Here is a 17,358-nt window from a genome sequence, read left to right on the forward strand (position 1 = left end):
CGCTGACAAGTCCATTAACCCTTGGCAGACATAAAAATACTCACAATGCAGTCAGCGATACAACTGCTTTCCATGTGGCTACATAGTCAGTCCCAATTACAACAAGGAAAAAATAATAAGCAGACGCTGCATGCATGCCCTCCATTATTTAATTAGCTCCGAATCATGTGGTGTTGGACCACATGCTGCCAACAAGTTTCTCACATAGGCAGCACAGGCAAGTACAATCACAGGCCAACGGGCTGCTGCACAACTTCACCACATAACCACGTACAAAGACAAATTCACACTGAACTGACACAATTATATTACTTTCAGTGTATTCTGACATGTTTAACAGCACATCCTAATAACTAGATAAAATGAAAGTGAAGAGGGAGCGTACCGGGGGACATTTGAAGATATTAAAATGTGGTCCTCTCAGCGCCAGGAACTTGAAGACTGAACTCCGACAAGTGGTGCTGCCTTCAGGAGTTTCACACGCCCAGCCCATGTGAACAATCTGCAGAAAATATAATCTTATTCTATCAAAAACACACATGCAACATATATAAAATGTTAAAATTAACCCAGCAGGAGTTAAAAATCAGACACAAAGTACTAGTGATGCAGCTTTGAGGTGATTTAGAAAGGCACTGTACTGCAGTGGAGTCACTTTTCACAGGCTGGTTTCGACTGGGTGATGTTTCTGGGATCAGTTCTGCTTCATTAGGATACAATGTGCTATCTTCTATTTTCCAAATGACTGAAAACATTTTAAATTCAATCAGAGGGCAGCTGCTAAAGTTGCAATTTATGCAGATGATGCGGTTCTGCTTGGGCCCAGCATTTATTCCAGCAAACAACAGACTCCAAACAGGGAGGAAAAACAGATGTTATCAAAACTTGATAGACTTCCTGGTAATTAGAAAGAAAATGAAAGTAAAGAATAACTGGTTGTTTTTAAAGCAAATAAAGCAATTTCTGCTGTGGGATAAAAGGAAATTTGGAACGTGCCTCTGTACCTTCATCTCAGGAACAACCAAACCGCCCCAGCCAGAAGCTTAACACAGACATGAATGTTAGAGGAAAAAGCATCTCTATGAACTTAAAATCTACACAGAAACTCCATGAGATCAGATTTCAAGTGAGTAGCCACACAAAGAAAACAACTGGATGCATGATTCCACGTTTAAAGGAGTTTTCAAAGTCAAGGAAGAAAACAATTTCTGCAACTGTACCCATAAGAGGGGTCATTAAGGGGGTTCATTATAACTCTGTTCTCAGGACTGGTGCGAAACAGTCCATCTTACAACCACAATTACTCTCCTCACAGGTATGATGGCCATTCACTAGCTGCTATCCAAGATGGCATTAGATGAGTTGATTTCCCTAACCTGAGCATCTTACACCCAGCTCTGAACAGCTCCAGTGCATGCTAAAGGTATTGGCCTTAGATGCCACAGAACCAGTGACCCTGATATTTAGTGTCTCTGGGCCTTATTTCCTGATAGCAGGATGGAGCAGGAGGCAGATACATAAGTTGGGCCTTTATTTGCAGTTATGTGGACATTCCTCCACTCTGTCGTGGTGCAGAAAGAGCTGAGCAAAAAAGTGATGATCTCAGTTTAGCAGTCCACTTATGTTCCAATCTTCACCTGTGGTCAGGAGAGATGGATCAGGAAGGAAGTCAGCTTTCTTTGTAGGGCAGCAAGATTCAGCCCTAAACATAGCATGATGAGTTTTCTTCATCCAGGGGAAGTTTGGAGTAGACTTACTGCACCTCTACATCAAAATGAGTCATCTGAGTTACTTCATTTGATCAGGATTCCACCTGGGCTCCTCCCTTTGGGGGCATTCCAAGCATGTCCCACTGGGATGAGACTCCGGGGCTTATCCACAACTTACCAAAGATCTACCCTCTGGTCTTGTAACACATTGGGACCTCCAAGAATGAGCTGGAGAGTGGGACACCCTCCTGGGCCTATTTGGCTGAGATCAGGTTGTGGCAGTAACAGATGTTTTTGATCTACCTTTGTCTTTCTTGTATCTCCACTGTTGGTGTTGCAACGCCTGGCTTAATGTAAACAGCATTTATTTGAATGAAATCTGTAGACATGACCCATCACTTTGACCAGGGTTGGTACTTGCTCTCAGTTTAAGCTCTGCCTCCCTCTCTCCTTTTCTGTGATTGGTCTAAGGCCCAGAGTCCTTTGTTCCAGGATCCATCCATTTTAAGGAAGCCTGGTTTAGGCATGTTGCTCTGTGTTTCTCCCTGCCTGCATGCTGCTGGTGTCCTGATGTGTTTGCTTGCTCATAGTTTAATGTTCTGGTCGTTTCTTGCAGCTTTCAGTATTGATGTCTTGTTGTGCTACCAGGAAACTGGGCCAGACTTCTCATTCAAACAAGCATTTTCTCCAAAACAATCCAGGAGCAGGTGTGCTGTTGTGATTTTTAATTTTTGTTTAGGTGGAAGAAGTCGATTTTATGCTTTTTCTCCTTTTTATTGTTGACAATAATATGATCTGTTGCTTTCATGATGGTACTGTCAGTCCTGCTGACAGGGACTTCTTTTGTAGTTTAATAATGTTTGCTCCTTCTTATTTCAACATTAAATCAGTATGTTTTGCTTAATCTAAATATTGTTATTACCATCTTCTCAGCTTCTAAGATCACACCATTTAACGTATCAGGACTGATCTGATTGGATAGTGCAGTCAGTAACAACAAGCTACGCCAGCATTGCTTACCTGATTGTCTGAAGAACTGGATTTGTTCAATATTTTTATCTATAACAGAAATACAAAGAGACATGTCCAGTTATGAAAGTGCCACATAAATATATTTTATGTCATGAAGATGCTCTTCTTGGTCATTAACCACAATACTTCTAAAATGGTACGCACAAACTAATGAGGTACAATTAATGAAAACACTCAGTGACCTGAATAGAGTTCAGGTTACCAGATCAGGTAACTGTGAAGGTTTCTTCCAAGGCTTGTTAGGAGGTGATCTTTGACTGGATCTTAGAAACACCGCCTCAAACAGAAAACAGATTCACAATTTTTCACTCTTCAATCAAAAAAGGAAATAAATGAGGATGATCTAAAAAAAAAAGCCCAATGTAAAGATCAACCTGACTATTACTGATATCTGCTTTCTGACTGTAGGGGGAAGAGTTCAGCTGTTTTAAAGGTGCTGTAAATTAAGTTTACACACCTAGTTGTATTTTAGCCCAGCTCTGTGATTTTTTCTCAGAAGTCCAGTCAGTGACAGTCAGTGGTAGCAAAGTAGCTTTGGCTAGAAACATGTATGCAGAACATCTCCTTGGAGCGATATGAAGCAATGTTCACAGCTTTTGTCCCTTTAAAAAAACAAATATCCTAAAATTTCTTGTCTGTTAGAGGCACTAATTGTCTTTCAGATCAGAACATTTCATCTGGTTGTCTAACAGTGTTAATCCCCTCACGGTTTAACATCCAGGAGGAAGCAGAGTGAAAATGACACTCAGCAGGGAGACAGATGTACAAATACACACAGAGCATTTCCTATTGACCAAATAAATGTAGAATTGGTGATAATATGCTCACACTATATGCGTTCTTTGATGCTTTTGTACTGAATGAGTGAAGAGGAGTTAAATAAATTGAAAGGCAACAGAAATAAAAGAGAAACTTCATTAAACAGTAAGATACCCAACAATGTGCTCCTTATTAAGATACTGATTGTGTTTTTCTTTATTTTATTGTAGGGTAAACTCACTTGCAGATAGCTTTTAACACGTGAGACAGATTTAAAGCAAATATTCTGTCTACTTTGAAGACCAGGCTTTTAGACTGGCTGAGGTGATCCTGAACTATCTCTGTAGTGATGCTGCTATAGGCTTAGTCTGCTGGAGGACATCATGACCACTTTCACTACTATGTTCTACTACTTGGCTTTATTCCTAGAACATTTGGAAGTACTGCTACCATTTACGTTAGCCTCCCTCTTTCTTATTTTCCTCATAACATATGATCCCAGTCCAGTGATCCTGTGCTTAGCTCTACCTCTTTCATGGGTGGAGAAAGTACTGCTGTTTGCCCTCTGCCCCAGTCAGCTGCGGTTGCCACTAAGCGGGGCTTTGCTGGAGGTTTCGTCCTGTTAAAGGAGAGTCATTTTGTCCCACTGTCTCCACAAGTTTGGTCAGGTGAGGGGATTGATGCAATGTCAATGACTTCCCTAGGTAAGCTTTTACTAGTCTGCATTTTATAATCACAAGAATCTGACTGATTGGACTGATATAAACTGGATTCATTTAGACTGAACTTGTTTCTGTATAACTGAATTGGACCTGTTTCTCATGTTAAGTGCTCTGAGAGACATTTACAGTGAAATGGAGCTGGGCAAAATAAACTGAATAGAAAGTGACTCCATTAGATTATTGCTGACTTGTTCTCCACTGAACTGAGGGTCATTTTCTTCTCTTCATTTCATTTACCTGAACATTTTTTTAAACCTACATAGCAGATTTCATATATCACAAATTAATTTTCCCTTTTACATGAGATGAGCTCTGCTTTTATAATACTTATTAAAGTTGCCCACACCCCCAGCAGTACTTTCCATTTCTATTAGAAAGTGTCAACAATCATTTATGATGATGATAGGAGGAGAAATCCATCAAGTTTTAGAAAGACATGTTTACCTGTGAAATTGGACATCCTTTTATGCAACTGGACTGTACTGTTTCACTCTGCATGGTGCTGGGTCAGCTTGCTCCATTTCAACTAAGACAGCAACAAAGTGCCCAATTTTTTCTTCCGGTCTCTCTAAGAGAGCATGAAATACTCCTCCTCCATGTCAGACTACAAGGAGCCTCATGAAAGAAAGCAAGTCACCACCCAAAGAGTCTATGTAAAGGTTGCAGGTCATTAAGACAAGAGTTCTAGTCTCTCCCAAAGCAGCAGCACAATCAGATCCTGATTGGTCATTTAGCAATCACACTCATCGTGTCGGTAATTAAGCAATGAAGCCATGGATTAATTGGTTTTTTTTAAATAAGGCAGCTGTGCACAGAAATACAGTACAACTGCATCCTCACCAAAAACACTTTGCATCATCAGCGCCATAATTAAAGTGAAAAAGAAGGAAATGAGAGAGAAGAGCACATGTCGATGACTACTTAGTAGTCATTAATTAGGAATGAGAGGGAGCTTGTTTCTATCAGGAGAGGGGGAGAGGTGCCACCGAGAGTCAATGAGTTCTTGTCCCCAACAGATCCATCAAAGGCTTGTTAATGTGGAAGCAAATACACATAATAGCAGAAAAGAATCACTTTTAGAAACCATTTCATATTTCATCCTGTTCTCAACTTGGGATATTTGATTCTGTTATTGTTTTAGTTAAACAATAAAGTCTGCATCATGAACAGAATTCAGTTAAAAATGCCTCAGACCGGACAAGCTCATATCAGAGGTTTACTTTATTAGATTTGGACTTACGTTCTCCTGCGTTAAGCTGTTGATGTTTGTAGATATTGCTTGGAGCCAGTCTGTGCTTTCTGCTGCTGTGCAAAACTGAAGAATACTGGTTCTGGCTCCATCCAAGGCAAACACTTCAAAGCAGTTGGACCTGGAGGGCACAAAGGTCAGAATCAGTCAAAAAAAGAGGCATAAGATCAGCATGTAAAGGCAGCTGACATCTGACATTCTCATGAGCTCGGACCTAATTTTTGGGCGTAATTTATGTGAACTTTTTTGGGGGTTTGAATGAAAATACAACAATCAGCTGCAATTAAAGAGTTTTAGATTTTCTTTGATTCACGTACTGTATAAATACATTCAGGTTGTTGTGAAGCTTGTAAAGAATATAACAGATATTAACAACCAGATATCCCACTGCACATCTTATCTTTCCATAGCTTAAAGATTTTCCCCCAGTTGATTCATTCAGTCATCATCTACTTATTGGAGATTTGATCACAGAGCTAACAGAAACCCACACATTCTTCTCCTCAGCAACACTCTACAGCTCTTCCTGGTCAGATCCAAAATGTGTTTCCAGTCCAGAAGTGATGTAGTCTGCTCCAGGATTTCCTTCCACCCGGGGCAAGATGGGAAACCTCCTAAAAGGAGGCATTGAGGAGGCATGCTGATCAGAAACTGAAGCTCCTCAGGTGACAGTGCTCCTTCTGGATGACTTATCTTCTCAGCTCACCCCTAAGGCAGAGCACTACCCTACAGAGGAATGTGAATGCAGCAGTAAATCAGGAGCTCCACCAGGACAAACCAGAACATTGCCCTTATTACAGCAGATGAAGCCATGGTTTGAGAACTCCATCTTTTCCTAGTTGAGAACCATGAAGTAGCTCCGGTTCTGGAATTGTTTCTTTTCTGAAAGTGATCTAGTGACATCAACAGCCAGTGGTTCTGAAAGGGCAGCTCTAACAGCAGATCTTTGCAGCACGTTGACCTGCTGAAACTTTGTAAGCTGTCATATCTGAATAAAAGAATGAAGATAAGCCAACGAGCTGATTTTGTTCTCTGCTGATCCACCTTTTTAAGGTTGAAGCTCTGCAGTTTTATGAATTCTTTGTTTTATATTAGATTAATGTAAAACTCAATCATGACTTTAAAGATAACATTGGACCACGTTCCTCCAGTGCAGCTGAGGAAGAACTAGAACCAGTTTGGAGCGGGAGCTGACTCTCATCCGAGCTGTGAACCACTCGAGTACAGCTGCTTGAAGACCAGACCCATATTCCCAGCGACCCTCAGAGTCTCCCAGAGAGCTCCTAACTTAGCCTAAACATTCCTGATAAGGAGTCTCAGCTTCAGAGCGATTCAGGTCACTGCTGACAGCGACTCTGAGGAGGAGACGACAGAAACTCCTATCTTAGTGAGGTGTGGATGACCCTGTTGCTAGGGGTGACAGTGAGGTCTAAGAGCTGTGGTTGGTTGTTGCAAAAAAATATACAAAAACAAAAAACAAATGTGCTCCTAGTATTATGTGGAGAGATATTAGACTGGATTAAGAAAGGTGTAAATCATGATGATAAAACTAACTGTCACACAGCATCAAAATGTTTGAACCTTATTTAAATGCTCATCATTATTCTGATTTGTCTATGATTATGTTTATTCGCCATGCTGGTCATTTTTCTACTTTAACAAAAGGAAAACATAAGGTGGAGAAACCCAAACTGAACAGAGGAGCAGAGCCTGCTGGTGGAGGAGAAGAGAGGAGTGTTAAAGGTAGATTTGGTTCTGGGATCACGGTGGGAACCAACAGACATTCCCAGTAGATCAATGCGTCGTTCCCTCTGCTTTCAGCACCAGCCTGGAATGTGAGCAGCTCTGGTTCCTGCTGCATTCAGAAGCTAGAGAGGAGATAGCAGCACCAGAGAACTTCTCCACAAATGTTGGAGATGATCATTTAGGCTGCTGACATCATCATGAACAATACAGCAGATACTGATTCACCTCATTTACTTCTTCCTGCTCTGGATATAGAGCTCAGATTATTGGACTGTTGGAGACACTTTCTATTTATGTATAAATATTGATATATTTCTTCGAGTTTTTCCAAATTTATTTATGAAAGCATTTAACAGTTTATAAATATTTTTATTATTCTGTACTATTTTGTTTTTAATTTTGTTCACTTTTTATTCATGGTTATTTATTATTTATTTATCCTTCCTAATATCACCTTACTAGAGGTTGACCTTTAACCTGTCCTGCTGCTGAAACTATTTAATTTCCTCCTAGGAGGATGATAAAGTTAATCTTATCTCTATATTAATAATTATATGAATGTTCTAGAAGTTTCTGTTCTCATTGACTCGACTGTTTAGGAGGTGGATCTCTGCACCATGGAGCTGGTAGCATTTTATTCATTCACTGTTGTTCATTGGAGGAGAAGATCTCTCCTTTCTCTCTGTCTTTCCTCCATCTTCTCTGCTTCAGACACTCTTAGGTTCACTAAAGGTCCTCCTCACTGCTCTGAACATCTCCTCAAGTTAGGAGCTCTCTGAAGGCTTCAAATGATTAATGAAGAACTTTTATCTTAGAAGAATCTCAGAAGTTCTAACTTTTTTCTTAGAATTACTACTTCCGCCTACTTCTGCCTGCTCAGACGCTTTTCTCCTGAGCTCCCTGCTTGCTTGCATTCTTTTACTTCTAACTTTTTATCTCTTAGCCAAAATTACGAAAATATTGGACTAAAACAACTTCTTACCAGCGACTCCCAAGGATTATTATTTTTTTTTTTTTTTTAAAGGATTTTGATGTTTTTATAATCGAACTCAAAAGAAGGACAAGTTGATGCCAGCTAATTAGCACAAAATGCCTCCCTTCACCACAGAGGACTTTAACAAACTTTTACAGAAATTGGCTGTATTGGAGATGAAAATCCATGGACTAGAAGTTAATGTGGAGGTGAATATGGGGTACAGCGATGATTCAACTCTGCCTGTGATCCCAAACAGTGACAGCCAGCTCAACAACTCAGCGGGCAATCAGAACACTGAGAATAAACCTACCAGCAGAAGACCCCCTGGCATGTTTTAGGGGCATGCCCAAAAAAAATCAAGGTGGACGACTCACTGGAAAATCTCAGCAATTTAAGAAATTAGAATGGCCAGAATTACAGAGAAATGTCCCCGTTTCTCCTGGGAAAAGGAGACTTCGACAGCGAGCTGCTGTCACAACAACTGATAGAAGTGAGACAGCTGGAAATAATGGAGTTCTCCTCCAGAACAGATTTGCTCCACTACAGAATGAAAACCAGGAAAATGATCCATCTTCTGAGAACAATAAAAGGTTTGAGAACAACCTTCATTCTAAACAGTCTTCTCCTAAACTGCTGGACCAAGAACCCTAATAGTGGGCAACACAGCTGTGGATGGGATTAAAAACTTCTGCAACAAGAAAAACACAGAAGTTCTGATTGGTACCAGTAACGTGGTCTCTGATATCTCAGAGAATATTCTTGCAATCACAGAAAAGCGTCCGTCTCTAGAAAACCTTATTATACACTGTGGAGCCATGGATGACGTGGCTAAGAAAAAATCAGAAGGATTGAAGGAGGATTTCACTCTTCTTCTGAATATTGTTGGAGGTCTCAATATCAAGGTGTTTCTCAGCGGACCCTTTGCACCGATTTTCTGTGGAGATGAGATTTATTCCAGACTTCTGATGATTAATAAGTGGTTGAAAAAAACATGTGCTACCACACCTGTGAACTTCATCGACAACTTTAATATTTTTTTGGGAAAAAAGACAACTCTCCAAGCAAGATGGTTTCTGTTTGAACAAGCTGGGAGCCAGACGTCTCACATCTAATCTCTTCTATTCAGTAAATAATCCGCCAGCAGCTTCGACCTTCAGCAGAGAACATGGAGTATCAACAACAATGATAACGCTGCCTCCAACAGCTCCAGCAGAAACAATCAGCCAGTGGGCTGAGAAAGAGAGGTCATCACAAAAGGTCTCCCCGTCGAAATCCACAGGAGAAGTGGACCCCCCCCCCCATTATACCCCCAGACCCAGACCGACCCCCCGGTGAACACCCCTCACCCCAGACCCCGACCCAGAACTCTGCCATCTCTGCACTGATCCCGCTTTTTGCTTTACTGGATTCTGATAACATGAAAGGAGCTCTTAAAATCGGGACCCAAATGGTTCTGACATCTTCTCCATTCAACACCCCCCGTGGCCGAGGTCCTGCTACAAAACCAACATCTTCCAAATGCCGCAGACCTACATCACCTCCTAATCTATCTCCTCCTAATCAGAACCTTCAAATCACTTCTCTGTGATACAGTCTGGGCCCCAGTGGTAACTCTATCAGAAATGATCATGTCCAGGAAAAACTTGGGCCCCTAATAGGAGATAGTTGTAAAATCTCTGTGCTTATATGTGACAGAAAGAAGAAAGCTAAAAGGATAAGAGACAGTAATAAACAATCAATGAAAGCCATAAACTGTCAGGTACAACCAGACACAGAGTTAATATCAGCAACTAAGTCATATAAACTGACTTTATTGAACATTAGATCTCCGTCAGGAAAATCATTTTTAATCAATGACTTCATTACTGACCACGATCTTGATGTTATGTTTTTAACAGAAACATGGTTACATGAATTTAATGAAGCTCCCATTCTGATAGAGGCGACGCCTCCAAACTACTATTTTCTTTGTGAGAGCAGACAGCAAAGAAAAGGTGGAGGGGCCACTTTGTTTAAAGATTTATTAGAGTGTAAAAAAGTATTTCTGGGCAAATTTGACTCTTTTGAATATTTGGCTCTCCAGGTAAAGAGCCCGGTCCGAACCATGTTCTTGAATATTTCCAGGCCTCCTAAGTCCAAAACAAACTTTATCAGTGATTTTAATGAACTTTTATCTGTGATATGTGTTGATTATGACTGTTTAATTATTGTGGGAGACTTCAACATTCACATGGACAATCCTGAAGACAGAAGTCCAATAGATCTATGTGACACTCTTAGAAATGTTGGTTTGACTCAACATGTTAAACAGCAAACACACAAACAGGGACATATTTTAGACTTGATCATCACTAAGGGTCTAAACATTTCCAAGGTGACACCGTTGCAGTAATCAATTCTACTAAAGATGAATGCATGAATTTGTTTTTCAAAGTCCTGTTAAGACATTAGTCCTTTAATCCTGGAGATGTTCTTTAGGTGATAGAAGGCCGATCTTGTTACTGTCTTTATGTTCCTCTGAAGGTTCAGGTCTGAGTCCATCACTACACCCAGGTTTCCAGCCTGACTGGTGGTTTCTAGGTGTATTAAATGAAGCTGTGTGCTAACTTTTAACTGCTCTTCCTTTGGTCCAAAGATTATTACTTTAGTTTTGTTTTGATTCAGCTGAAGAAAATTTAGGCCCATCCATGCATTGATTTCTTCTAAGCATTTACCCAGCGCTTTAATGGGTTCATGGTCACCTGGTGACATCGTAACGTATAGCTGTGTGTCGTCTACATAGTTATGATAACTTACGTTGTTGTTTATTAAAATCTGAGTTAGGGGGAGCATGTAGATATTGAATAGGAGGGGCCCTAAGATGGACCCTTGGGGAACACCACATGTGATTTTTGTGTCTCTGATGTAAAGTTACCTACTGACACAAAAAAGTCCCAGTCCTTCAAGTAGGATTTAAACCAGTTGAGTGCTGATCCAGAAAGGCCGACCCAGTTTTTCAGGCGCTCTAATAAAATGGAGTGATCAACAGTGTCGAATGCTGCACTAAGGTCCAATAATACCAGCACTGTGGTTCTTCCACAGTCTGCATTTATACGGATGTCATTGAACACCTTGACAAGAGCACTCTGTACTGTGGTGAACAGGAAGCCTGACTGGAAGACATCGAAGCGGTTGGTCATTGTTAGGAAGTTGTTTAACTGTTGAAACACAGATTTTTCAATAATCTTACTGATGAAGAGGAGGTTTGATATAGGCCTGTAGTTCTGTAGTAGCAGCTTGTCCAAGTTGTTTTTTTTCAATAGAGGTTTGATAATTGCTGTTTTCAGGGCCTGGAGGAAAACACCTGACAAAAGGGACGTGTTTATTATTTGTGTTAAATCAGATGTTATTACAGGCAAAGCTTTCTGAAGGAAAGCTGTGGGTAAAAGATCGAGACAGCAGGAAGAAGAGCTTAGTTGCTGTACGATTTCTTCTAAGATTTTGCAGTTTATTTGGTGAAATTGGGAAATTTTGTCAAAATCAGTTCTAGTTGGAGACAACATTGGTACTGGAGTTGATGTGGATGTTCTGACTGCCCCTCTGATCTTTTGGGTTTTTTCAGAGAAGAAGTTAACAAATTCATTGCAGGTCCTGGTAGAGTGGAGTTCAGATGCTACAGTTACAGGAGGGTTTGTTAACCTGTCGACCGTGGCAAATAATGCACCAGCATTGTTAATGTTTTTACTGATGATTTCAGAAAAGAAAGATTCCCTTGCATTTTTCAGTTGTAGGTTATATCTGTATAGTCTCTCTTTATAGATAATATCAGAATCAGAATCAGCTTTATTGCCAGGTTCATACATACAAACAAGGAATTTGACTCCGGTACACTTTGCTCTTTGGTTTTGTTTTTGTATTACAGAATATACATATTTACAATATACAAATATATACACATATATAACAAAAAGGTGCATTTGCAACATCTGTATGCTGTTGTTTTGTACTCTATTAAATATTCATCAGAGAAACAGCCTGGGGGAAGAAACTGTCTCTGTGGCGACTGGTTTTAGTAAACAGTGCTCTGTAGCGCCACCTGAAGGTAAAACTCTAAACAGTTTATGTGCAGGGTGTGTGGGGTCTGCAGAGATTTTAGCAGCTCTTTTCTTGACCCTAGACCTGTATAAGTCCTGGATGGAGGGAAGGTCAGCCCTGATTATTCTCTCTGCATTCCTGATTATTCGTTGCAGTCTGGACCTGTCCTGTTTTGTGGATGATCCAAACCACACTGAGATGGATGAAGACAGGACAGACTGAATGATGGCAGTGGAGAAGATGACCATAATATAGTGAACCTGGAGTCCAGTCTTTCTCCACCTGCGTTCAGCTTTTCGACACTCTTTTTTTTCACTTCTGACTGGTGGAGCACTTCTCCATGGAGACATTTTCTTTCCAGAAACGACTTTCACTTTAATTGGAGCAATTGAATCAATGATGTCCGAGATTTTAGAATGAAAGTTATCTACCAGCTCATCTACAGTGTTATAGGGCAAAGTGGAGGTAGAAGAGTAAATCTGGTTAAGGGTTTCAGCAGCACCGTCCTTAAAGATCCGTTCCAGTTTTGTTGCTACTGGAGCATGGTATGCTTCACTGTCTCTGCAGACTTTGCTGTATTTTGCAGAACATGAGCAGAAATGATAAAACCCACCTATTTCTGAAATCAAATACAAGCTTCTTTCTTCATTCTCCCATCAATAAACACGAGTAACTTGGTGCCATTTGAAGCCATGCATGACCATCCCATCACTCTGCCTGCACATGCTCTGAAGATGATGTATGTTTGCATATCAAAAGCTCTCCAACATGGTTTTGTACCTTTTTTTTCTTGCTGGAACCAGTTGGTTTTAAAAGCACCATGTGACAAATTCTCTGTATTTCCTGGGATAATGTTCTGATGGCTCTCCCTTTCTGAACAGCTTGCTGTAAAAGTCTTAACTTTAATGTGGAGAGGAATCTGTCCTACTCATATTTCCAGACCTTCTCATTGGGTTCCTTCATATTTTCTCATCCCTGTCAATTATTCTCATCAAGCCCAGAAAACATATTTCTGAAGTAAAACACTTCGTATGTTGGGGTCATCCATTTTGGTTGGGCAGACCGACATGCACATGTCAACAGGCGTCGCAGCTCTGACGTCACCCAAGACTATAAAACCCGCAGAAACCAAACTTTTGTTGCCATTTCCTATGTGTCCCATGGGACAACGCATCGGAGGCAGATATCTGGAGAGACAATAGCTCGCAGGCGAACTTTTCCTCTACACGGCCATTCCCAGAAGAGCTTGAAAGCTGGAAATCTGTCTGATACAAGAGGGTCAAAAGATTCATAACGATCGCAGACCCCGCATGAAAAACCCACAGAGGTTTTATTTTCATGGAGACCCCTTGTTGATTAAGTCGACTGCAACAGTTCTTCATATTTTCCCCGTTTTGGACGGATGAGAAGTTTCCCGTTTTTGAGTTGATCACGGATGCGTGATACTGTGGTCCCGTCCTGTTTCTTCAGACCGGACCCATCCTCAAACTGGTGAAGAGAAGAAATTGAGGTCAAAGTAATTTCGTTCTTTTTTTTTTATATTAAATTAGATAGGTGCATTTAGAGGTGTGGGCAGGATGAGGCATAGTTAAGATGATTTAGAATCACCAGTAGTTAATCCACAGTATCAACTTGTTGCATGCAATACTGATTGAAGTGATTGTTTACTGATTGTTTTATGCTGAGCCATTTTGATTTTCTGTGTTGCTGAGTCGCGCAGCGGGATGCGATCAGCGAGGTGCATGTGTTTTTGTCCGGCTGATCCCAAATCAGCCAGGAGTTAGAAGCTGGACTTTTAAAAGTTTTCCGTTTAAAGCAGATGCGGTCTGGGCCTCGTGGCCTGACCACTCCTTGTCCCGGTTTTATTATTGGAGTTTTTCCACCGAGTTCCCGCCTCAGAGTTTAATGACACTTTGATCGAGATTAGGGGCAATCAGCTGCTAGTGGCTAAGGGCGCGGCCCCACCCATTCTACCAGCTGATCGCCTCACCAAGAAGGCGGCCCTGTAAAGTGCTTCTGCTCCACTTTCCAAGTTAACGCAAATTCCACATTTTGTCCATTAAATTGCTGGTTTGATCTTCACAGACACTCAATGCACATATATTTCCTTTATTATTTTTAGATAGTCATTTTACTCCCTTCTGTAGAATAGTGTTTGTTTGTTAGGTGAAGATTTTTGGACCAAAACGGTAATTATATCAGGACTAAATGGTCAATAAATGTTCACGAATATAAAGAGAAGAATTTGTGTTTATTTTGTACAAGAGTGATTTATCTTTCAAAATAAGGTCAAAGTTCCCCCACCGATCGATGAAGCAGCTGACATTTAGCATGGTTTTGTTTAATAGTTATCAATTATTAATGATAATTAACTAATTGCAATTATTACGTGGTTTGAGCCCATAATCACAACACCAGAGGACATCTCTGATCTCTTTTCGTAAGTAATGATTTTTTGTTAAGAAAACTATTTTCCCAAATTATTATTTTTAATTATAATTTTTGATAAATATTTATTAATCAATAATCATAATCGTTACAAGTTTTTACTGTTTTAAAAAACAGGACCAGGTGATAAAAGATGATGCACCGGCTTCTCAAAGGACTTTCTATGAAGGTTCCATTAGCAGTGATAGATGGAGGAAAGGATGGGTGTAAGAGTGGAGGAAATAGAGAAATTAAACCTTCACGTTCCAGTTCTTAGTATTTAAAGAGAGCAAAGTGAAGCAAAGAGGAAGCCCTGAATGCTCATATCTAATCAACATCAATACAAACATCTCCCAGCTGAAGTTGACAAGGCTTGCCATGAAAATGAAATAAGGGATAAGGAGAAATTAGACTGTTGCTATCATTTAGCTGTGGCACATCAGGCTTTATTTAGTCATTTAAATATTTCCTAAAATGTCTCTCTCAGCACCATGAGGTTAGGAACACAGATTTACTTTCACAATTACATTTCTCTGTTGATGGGGTGTTGATGAGGTCATCTGAGGAGGATCACACTCATTTGCAGAATGTGAAACTTTGTGACATTTAATTTTGGTGCTTTTGCACGCTGCTGACATTTTTGGCCTCTCAGAAGATGTCCAAGGAAAATTTTACTAATGCAGAAGCAGTTTTAAGTGACGGTTAGGCGGTTTGTGGCCCTGCAGAGGAATAATCTGAAGGATGCAATACGTGTGGAGAAGGCTTATCAACAGAAACACTGACATGCTCAGGTTGAGGAGGTAAATAGTTCATCCTGACAGACACAGCAGCTACTTGAAGTTTCATGGTAAAAACTCAGCATTTTTAACAAATCCTCTGGTGGGCATGACTTCCACATTGCATCTACAGTCAGCTTGTTAAAATCTCATGTTCCACCGCCTGTGTACTGACCCAGTGACTCTCAGGGGCTGATTTGCACTGAACTTGAAGGTCCTGATTTTGGATGTAACTAGAGAGCAACATTACTCAAAGAGTCAGAAAGCCTGAAGGAAATGTACATTGTGTTCAAGAGATAACTGATCACAAACAGAATTTGTTTCTCCTAATTAAAAACCTCTGATGCTGTGCAGTGATGAAGCAGGGAAGAAAAAGCATGAAAGTGCAAAGAATGAAGAGCTCTGAACACTGAGGTTAATCAGACAGCCAGCAGATCTACGTCAGAGCACAACACTGACAGGACAAACTGCTGAAGCCTTCCCAACCTTCAATGAGCAGCAGAGAAGTCCTCGCTGAGAGATGGGAACGGTGGAAAGGGACAGTCTTTCACACAACGGCGCCAGTCCCGACGGCACAAATTAATGGTGCCTTGTCTGCTGACTAGTCAGGAACAAGTCCAGAGAGACAGAGAAGGGATGAATCATCCAGTCAACATGGAGGCTGAAATAAGGATTTATGGAAGGAATCTAACTGTTAGTTCCACCTTAATGCGATGAGTGTGACACAGCTGCTGATCAGGGAAGATATGAGCTACATAATGAATGACAGAAACGTCTCCATCTCTTACCAGTAAATTTAACTTTGATTCATCAACACATAAAAACAAATACCAAGATTTTGACATTCACATCAAATAAAAATCTGTTTTTTGATCTGTTGATGCTTAATAATTACATTAGCTTGTTTTCTTTTTTCATTCCTGGAGGAGAAGCATGAATCCTAACTTCTCAAACTGTGGCTTCACCTTCTGCTCCAGCTGAATTTAACTAAATGATGGCTGGACAATTTGCACCCAGTGTGTGTTTCATTCACTAGGTAGCCTCATTGATTCTAGCAGGAGCTGAACATCAACCATGCACAACATTACGACCACCAGACTAATGCCATGGTCCATATTTTGCTGCCAAAAGAGCCTGAGGCTGCACAATATACGCCCAGTTTCAGTGTGAGCAATATTATTATCTCAAAGAATTATTTGGAGCGCAATTATCATTAGTTCGTTTATAGCGAATGTTATGAACTCTTCCATGCTATGGATCAATTTATTTGTCCAGCACATCCCACAGATGCTTGTCTGGCTCAAGATCAAGGGTAATTTTGGAGGCCAAGTCAACATCTCAGGATGGTTCTTAAAAATTCCTGAACCGCTTTTGCTTTGTGGCACAAAAAGATAAACCAGATGAAAATACAACCAGTGTTATTCACTTCATGTGTCATAATGACTGATTGTAAAATAGCAGCATGTGAGATGGTTGTGAAGTAGCATCCATGTCTATTTAAAGGCGACCCTACCATAAAAAGATCGATGCTGTAAAAACAGTTCGCCTGATATGTGAAGATCTAAAGTCTGGATTTGTATTTGAGTGGTTCATGAGCTGAGAAACCCTCAGCTTAGTTTCGATCAGGAGTTCTGGTGCTGGGTGGGATCATTGGTTGGGACAAAAAGGTTGCTCCCAGAACTGGAATCGCTTTGAGAACACAGTAAGAGTGTAAAATGTTGGTAAACAGAATAAAACAAACCCGTTTCATCCACTATTAACAGGTTTCCGCTGATTAAATGACCAAGTGACCGAACTGTTCCAAACATGTTTACTACATGTGTGGTAAATGCAACACCAGTCTGGGTTGTTGTGGCCTGAAGAAGCACATTCTTGAAAGATTTGTCTT

The 17,358-nt window shown here is 40.5% G+C and overlaps 1 protein-coding gene across 1 annotated transcript in view; it reads right to left on the bottom strand.

The window, feature by feature from the left end:
* The window catches only part of sntg2 (syntrophin, gamma 2), a 100,394-nt gene that overhangs the window by 46,210 nt on the left and 36,826 nt on the right, over positions 1-17,358 (bottom strand). Inside the window, exons 10-12 of the mRNA XM_047345535.1 lie at positions 5,463-5,592; positions 2,730-2,768; positions 386-502 (exon numbers count right to left, since the gene is read on the bottom strand). Coding sequence (XP_047201491.1) covers positions 386-502; positions 2,730-2,768; positions 5,463-5,592 — 286 coding nt within the window. The remainder of the gene's footprint in view (positions 1-385; positions 503-2,729; positions 2,769-5,462; positions 5,593-17,358) is intronic.

This window comes from Girardinichthys multiradiatus, chromosome 19 (genome assembly GCF_021462225.1).
Source record: "Girardinichthys multiradiatus isolate DD_20200921_A chromosome 19, DD_fGirMul_XY1, whole genome shotgun sequence".
Classification (NCBI taxonomy): Eukaryota; Metazoa; Chordata; class Actinopteri; order Cyprinodontiformes; family Goodeidae; genus Girardinichthys; species Girardinichthys multiradiatus.